The sequence below is a fragment of the Mesocricetus auratus genome, unplaced genomic scaffold, assembly GCF_017639785.1.
Source record: "Mesocricetus auratus isolate SY011 unplaced genomic scaffold, BCM_Maur_2.0 Super-Scaffold_100023, whole genome shotgun sequence".
In the NCBI taxonomy this organism is placed as follows: Eukaryota; Metazoa; Chordata; class Mammalia; order Rodentia; family Cricetidae; genus Mesocricetus; species Mesocricetus auratus.
The window spans coordinates 8,712,601-8,720,272 of NW_024429204.1; the positions used below are offsets into that span (position 1 = coordinate 8,712,601).

The 7,672-nt window shown below is 45.9% G+C and overlaps 1 protein-coding gene across 3 annotated transcripts; it reads right to left on the reverse strand.

Moving 5' to 3' along the window:
• Nucleotides 1–649: 649 nt before the first annotated feature.
• Nucleotides 650–6,147, reverse strand: Tmem74 (transmembrane protein 74). 3 transcript variants are annotated; one of them, XM_013115258.3, is made up of 3 exons: nt 6,011–6,147; nt 4,974–5,059; nt 650–4,034 (listed from the first exon to the last, which is right to left on the reverse strand). In XM_013115258.3, exon 3 carries the CDS (start codon nt 3,638–3,640, stop codon nt 2,717–2,719), a length of 924 nt encoding a protein of 307 aa, XP_012970712.1. In that variant the 5' UTR covers nt 3,641–4,034; nt 4,974–5,059; nt 6,011–6,147; the 3' UTR covers nt 650–2,716. The 3 variants fall into 3 exon arrangements, with proteins under 3 accessions (XP_012970712.1, XP_040586498.1, XP_040586497.1); XM_040730564.1 differs by lacking the exon at nt 4,974–5,059; XM_040730563.1 differs by lacking the exon at nt 6,011–6,147 and having other exon boundaries at nt 4,974–5,397.
• Between the last annotated feature and the right edge of the window lie 1,525 nt (nt 6,148–7,672).

The following is a 7,672-nucleotide window of genomic DNA, read 5'->3' on the forward strand; positions in this document are numbered from 1 at the left end:
TTTCTCTTTGTCTGTATTATCTTCGTCTTTATTGTTATTTTCTCTCACACATGCTATCCAAGCGCTGTACCCCCGAGCTGAGTCCCTAGCCTTTACCGTCATTTTAAATTCAAGAAATCATACTAAAGACAGGCACTGACAGAATGGGTAGGGAAACACATATAGAATACCTGGGAGAGAGCAAATTAAGGCAATTATTGTAATTACATCAGCAGAGCCCAAAGAAGCATCTGGCTGACATTCTCCACCCGTCCCTTTGGGTGTAATGGCCTTCCTTCTTATCAGCAGAACCTCTTGTCATGCTCTGTGTTTGAGAAGTTTTAGACAACGTGGAAATGACCATCTGCTGCTTACTTTCCATTCAGAAATATTCTTTCCTGAAATGGCATATTAAAAGTGCTTCCTTCAAAGAGTAACAATACGATTTATCAGCATTATGAGTTTATCAACTTTCCTTGTATTGAAGAACTCAAGGATTGTTTTCTTCCTTTAAGATCAGTTTGACAGGTTTGTAAAGACAGTCTTCATGTTCAGTTTTAAGCTCATCAAGAACTGAAAATTGGACCACAAATTAGCTCTGTTTAATTTGCTATGAAACTAATTAATCGTGGTTTACACATAGATAAAAACAGAATCTAGAGATCTCATGTAAATAAGCAGGACTAGTTTATTGTATTTTTTGAGACAGTCTTACTCTATATTCCAGGCTGTCTGGGAACCCACTATGTCCAAGCTGGTCTTAACCTTACATTGATCTTCTTGCTTCGGCCTCTCAAGTGTTAGAATCAATGCATGACTCATCAGGCCTGGCTTTAAATGGGCTTCAGTTTTATTTTACACGCTCTGTTGTTGCAGTTTGAGCAACATGAGTGAGATCTACTCATGGAAGTAGATGATTCCCTTCTTATTTCAACACCTTCTTCAAGCAGACTAGGAACCAGAAGTGAATAAACCTCCAAAGGATAAAGTTTAATTTTCTGGGAGTGTGCCTTCTGCATAGACGGCCTGAGAGTCACAGGAAATCAAAGCACAAGGGACTAGCTACAACAAACAAAATGTGTGTTCTTGCTTGTACTTTGTGGCACAGGAAACCAGGACTTCATGGTCAAACTCTTTATTATACAGGGCGAGGCACTTTTCTTACTTTCACCTAAGAATTCTGTGACATGCTTGCTGTCCCTACCTCATCCGCCATCACCGTGTTTTCCTTTTAATAAAGCTAACTCAACAAATTGCTCTGATAGCCACAAGAACTCATTCACAAGAATACACCAACTCACACGGTTCACCCATAGCCCTCAATAACAACGCAAGGGTGTACATTAGACTCCGTTGAGCTTAAGAATGCCCAACAAAATCGCTTTCTCACTAGCTCATCCCTTCAGTCACGCCGGTTCCTGGCTCCAGTCCTCTTTAAGAATGAATCTGCTTGTCTTTGGAACTTACTAAGGCAACACCTAAGTGGAAGGGTGGGGCCGTTTCAGGGGGCATGAGTATAATTCAAGATCTTTCTTGGGTTGCATTTCCCATCGTTTTCTGACTACCTTGCCCACAGTACCTCCCATAGATTACTCATTTTCACTTTATGAGGCGGGACCATGGCCCTTAAGGGCCCGAAGCAGAGGTTTTTCAAGATGATGTCTAGCCCTTGTTGAGGGGCATCAGGAATAGTGATGAACACAACTCCCACTAAATCAATGGGTTTGATTTTCTCTTTCCAGCATAAGATTTTGGCTATAGGCTTAAGGAATCTTTTAAGTAATGACTTATGCTAGACATAGTTTCCGGGAGCCTTGCTGCAATTATACTGGAGGTTTTCTCCAAACCATCATCACAAAATGTCACCTGGGGAGAATGCCAGGCCTATTCATGACTCAGGCTTGTCTAGTTGTCCAGCTGCCAGGAGATATGTTTTTAAAGTCTAATCCTTTACCGCACATGTATGAGAAGTGGTAAGGGTTTTCAAGGGCACAGGTCATCAGGCTGAAGGCAAATTCACAAGGAAACAAAAGATGTATCAGCAACTATTCTACTTCATTGGGAGAAAAGGCTTAAGAAAAACACCTTGTTAAACACAGGGGTTAAAGCTCACAGAGGTCTGAAGATGATTTATATCATTTTCTTTATGATAAGATCCATATTAATGACACAGTTGCCACTTCTAAATATAGCAATAACTTAAAATATATTATTTTATAGCTTTTAAAAAATAACCATCATCCATAAGTTTCAAAACATTCACACTCACACAGTCCACATTTTGGTGTTTAGCCAGGAATAAAATTTTAGCAAGAAAATGGAAAAGCACCTTGGGAATTAAACATAGGACTTATTATTTAATTAGTGCTTGTGTTTCAGAGAATAGATTGCCACGTGGTTGTATTATTCAGGAGCCCTTCTAGTGCCCAACAATAACATCCATGTTTATGTCAAAGAAAACACAGTGGAAGTATCTTGCTATGGAAATAGAAAGTCATGACCATTACAGGGGAATTTGTTTTCAGTTTTCTGTAAGTTAGGAATAGATGGCCATGGTTTCTTTTACATCTTTCACAGGCTTTCTTAATAAAAGATTTGTGGAAACAATACACGGGCTGAGTTTGGGATGCAGAAAAAAACAACAACAACAACAAAAGAAAACTCATCTTGCCAAACAAATAAGACACTGTTAATTTTTTCACATCAAATGCATGGCTGTCTCATAAGACTATTAGAATTAACTCTGTACAGTAAGGGCCTCTTCCTCCACCAAGGACAGCTCCAGGGTGTTTTCATTAGTGCTGGTTTTCATCCTGAAGTTGAAAGAACCATAGAGTTTTGCAGACTCTTTGGAAGAGGCAAATCTGTTCCGACGATAGAGCTCCCCCTTCCACATAGACATCATTAGCAAGCAGGAGAGAACAACTCCCCCGAGGGTGAGGAGGCAGAGCCCAGCGATCACACAGCGGTCCAGGTGTGCACCTAGCCTTGCACTCTCTTTCTCTAGACGCTCCATCTCCCGGGCTGCCACTGTATTGGGATCCACTGTCACCTCCCGAGGGACAACATAAGAAATGATCACCAGCAAGATCCCCGTGACCAAGAACAAGATGGCACTGATGAAACCATAGTCTATGGACTTCCCTGAAGATGTGGCCTCTGAACTTGTGTCATCTTCCTCTTCAGATATCAAAGACATGGCAGCATTGTGGGACCATTCGTTGGGGTTTCCCCAGCCGAGATCTCCAGGGTGATTACCGTCCTTTGCTGTTGGGGACCTCTGACTTCTCTGTTCTATGTTGACATTCTCATCCACATAAGTGAAAGAAGTTTCTAGTTCCTGGCTGCAACAGTTGCAGACTTTACGATCTGGATCTGCTGTGACTTGGTTGTTTCCTGAGCCAGGAGGTCCTGGTGGGGAAAAGCTTGGCTGAATAGCATTGTCATGGAGCAAGGAGGTTGGGGGCGCTGGAGGCAGACTAAGACTAGACACTTCCTCTACAGCTGCTCTTGGTGTGGATGCGGAGATTTTCTGAGTGCAAAGGACAGCTGTGATGGCCGCCTCCTCTGCCTGGTCACCAAGAGTCTCTCCTGAAGTCCAGTCCATACCATTGCACAGGTCCTCTGGCCTGTTCCTCTTAGGCAGGGGATGGAGCTCCATGGAGACTGCTTGGAATCCCTGCAGCAACTTCCAGAAATTCTGCCAGTGGCCACACAGAGAAGAACGCAGTGGGTTCTAAGCCCATTTTATAGAGAGGCCTGCTCCTCGGGTCCCCATTTCTGTTATAGCCATGGAGGATTAAGGACACCTTGGCCTCAGTTCCTCATGAGAGGGACATGAATGGAAAGGGAGCCCAGTAAGAGAAGCGTATGGAAAGGGCAAATCTTCAGACTTGTCACCGGGTTGGCAGGGAGAAACTCAGGTCAGGGTAGAGAAGGAGCAAGGAGGAAGTGACAGTCTCTCTGGAGCGAGCACGCTGCCGTCACCAAGCCAAATTTATCCAGGGACTCACACATTCCCCAGACAGGATCCCTCAAACGAGAAGGCAGTTTTCCTGCAGAAAGACACAAAGGAGTAAAGGCAGGGCCCTGTTTAGCAGAGCTGTAGGATTTCTGGAGTTCTTGAGCAAGGGCAGACTTCCTAACAATTCAGTTAGAGTGCATGTTTATACTCCAGTTTGGAACAGATTCTGATACACATGAAAGCTTTAACGAAGGCAGGCTCCTATCAGCTGGATGCCACTGAATAAGCATCTTGACTTAGCCTTTGTGAACAGAAAGGATGACTGAATCAGCCAGTGACCAACAAGAGGAATCAGGACCAGTGACTCACTTAGTCGTGTATGGAGTAACCCAGGATACACAGCCCCGGGCCCTGTGTTAATAGAGTCATCTGCACCTCTGGTCTGTTTGGTCCATTCCCTGTTCCACAGGGAAAGCTTATGCACTCCGCTGCTCTGTCTGCAAAACACAGCGTGCTAGTCTGCTTCACACATGAGTACTACCTGCTCCCACTCACGAACGTCTCAGTGGGTGTGAGCTACTCCCCCTCCCTGCAGTGCGCTAACACACAAGCACAAGAAACCGTGCCCCCTCCCCAAAGTGTTTACAAGTTCATTGTCCAAGCTGAGGGAAAAGAAATGATAAACAGATGGCACTGGATCCCGGCAAAGAAGCAAGAAGCAATTTCCAAAGCTACCACCGTTGAAGCTCTCTGTGTATCCACAGTATCTCCTCCCTCTGCACCCAGAGCCTTGATGGGATGGTACTCCGTGTTGAACGGAAAGCCATCTGCCCATCTTTTCCTGCCTCTGCTAGCTTCCTGGGGGGGGGTCACTCTCCATTTTCAATAAATAGAAAGGATTTAGTCCGGGACTCTCTTTGTTTTTATTTCAATCCAGAGCCGTGATTAACTTTAAACCAAGGCTGGAGGATTACGAGCCAAAATCCCCAACTCTGGCAGCTGGAAACAGAGGTACACAAGCAAGCCTCACCTAAGACAGCCGGGCAACTCACAGAATGGAAAGGAAAAGAAAACCGACACGTTTTCTGCTGGACTTCACCTCCCCCTTCCTGGGCGCTGAAAAACAAAAAGTGAAACAACAAGAAAAGCAAAACAAAACAAACCCTCAGCGCTAAGTGCAAGAAAACCATAACTGGATTGAGTTTTCCCTCATCAAGCGGACTAACCCCCTACGGAAGGATCCTTCAAGGAAGGAAGCCACGGGAACCGGTTTCATCAATTACTGGAAAGAAACCCCTCACAGATGGATCCCTCGGGCATGAGTCGCTCTGATTAACCTTTTGCACAATTAACTAATCATATTAGACTGATAAAATCGGCAGGGTCCCTTGCGAGACTTCCAATTTATAACAAAGCAGGGAGATTCTCTCTCTCTCCCTCTCTCTCTCTCTCTCTCTCTCTCTCTCTCTCTCTCTCTCTCTCTCTCTCTCTCTCTCTCTCTCTCTCTCTCTGTCTGTCTGTCTCTCTCTCTCCCACTCTCCCGTCTCTCTCTCTGTCTCTCTGTCTGTTTCTCTCTCTCCCAGGTTTCCAGCCTCAGTGGATGATGGACAATCCCAGGGGACCAGCTAAAGGTCTCTTCTCTCCCCACCCATTTTCCCTCCTCTGGTCTGCTTAAAAGCTCAGCTTATGAGATTGCACCTCCAACGCAGGAAGCAGCAGCGTTTTTCCCTAGTCCGCTGCTCCTCGATTAAAGGCTGTAAAATACGGACAGAACTGACAGGGACAAGGCTAGTCTGCCGGAGACCACCAAGGGATGTGGGATGCGGGATGAGCGCTCGATTTACAGGACCCGCTGCTAGCACCAGGCAGGGGAGTCCCCAACAGGCTGCAAGATCAATCAGTTCCCCTGGGGAACTCTTGGCCCATCAAGGCACCTGCAGTCTGGCTGCATCCGCTGAGGTCCTGCAGGCACCTAGGGCGGGGAGTGGGGATGCTTAGCTCCAGGCTCCGGCTCTCCTTCTCTCCACACCGCTTGTTTTCTCCCCATCCCGCTCTCCGCCAACTCACCTTCTCCTTTCCGCTACCCAGTGAAGCTGGAGCGGGAGCACTCGCGTCCTCCTGGCTCCCTGAGAAAGTCCGCTATTCCCCAGCCGCAGCACTTGTAGCCGGTGTTCCCTGCTGGGTTCCGCTGGGTGGGCGGCGCCCGCGGAGTCGGACTGGGCGGGGCAGGGCGGGGCGGGGCGGGGAGGGGTGCTCCCTTCTGCTGAGCATCCCGGGAGATGTAGTTCAGGAGGGGTCCTCGCACGCCTGTCATTCGCTTTGTCCTGCTCCTCCAGGATTTTGCTCTTACAGAAAACAGTTACCTCCATCCACGCATTTACCTGCCTGGAGCTTCAAGCTCTGGCCTCTCTAAGATGACTGCGTCTCGTCTCCCTTCCCTCCTCATCCCTCTGTCTTCCCAGCGTCAAGTGCAGCCACGGGATTCAGAGGGAGGACTGGAGAAACAAGGGTTGCATTTAGTTCCAACCGTGTGCCAAGCAACTTGCGTACTTTGTCATATTTAATAGCCAAAATACATCTTCAAAGTCTTCTGTATAAAATGAGGAAGAAGACTCACGGGGATTCAGTGATCCTACCCCCCACCCCTTCCCATCCCCCGCCCACCAAGATTACAAACTCAATAAATAGCAGCTTTTGAAATAGTATCCAGGAGTGTGGTTCCAAAGTCATCACACCTTTCCCATAAAATAGGCCGAAATGTGAACACCAAGGGTAATGGTGTTGTGTTCTCCAGTTTAATCCCTGCACTTACTGTGAGTTACATCCTGTATCTGCTGAAGGTATGCTAGATGAGAAAATTAGAGAACAAAAGCAGTGTTCTTCATAGCTAGGACCTTTCCTATACGTCTTATTTAACTGAGTTATGACATTCAATTTTAGAGGTACTGTGAAAGTCCCCAAGTTTACAGAATACCAGGGATACAAGAGAGTAGTCAAATTCACCCCATTGGTGTTCAGTAAATTCTACGCGTGATGCTATACTAACCGACTGGGAAGGGGGCAGAGGTGAGAGAGGCAGTCAGATTTGGTAGGAAAACTGATCGTTGAAGCTGCTGAGGTTGTAGCTCTTGAGATAGGACAAGCTGAGTTCTTTAGGCAACACAATGCCCTCTGTTACCAGAGTAGTCTTTAACAGCCTACAGTCACACAGATTGGAAACCGTGCTCTGTGGACCATCTCCAGGTGTCCAGAACCTCCTTTGGAATGACTAAGATCATTGATTGGATTCCATGTAAGGAGCACTATCTCAGTTTGTTTTTCTTTTTTGCTTACAAGAGGCTCTCATAAATGCTGCAGTCACTTGAGAAACAGATCAGCATCCACAAGTGACACAACAAATAAAATAGCATCTATTTGTTTTACTTCACAAGAATTTCACAGAGTCAGTCTCATGGTTCCACGGAATTTAAAACCCAGCATCTTTGAAAACTGATTGTTCCACCGTTTCATTGTAATTCATTACCCTGTTAGTTCTGGATATGTGAGCCATGACTTCCTTGGCTCACTGTTCTGTTTTCCAACAAGAATATATTTTCTATGTTCCTCTATTCAACTCATCCTTCAAAGACACACTTGCCGACATTGTTTATGAGGGAACCTGTCAGTACTATATATCAGAAAAGGAAACAAAACACTGTTGGTGTCCACAAGGGAACGATTAAGATGGTA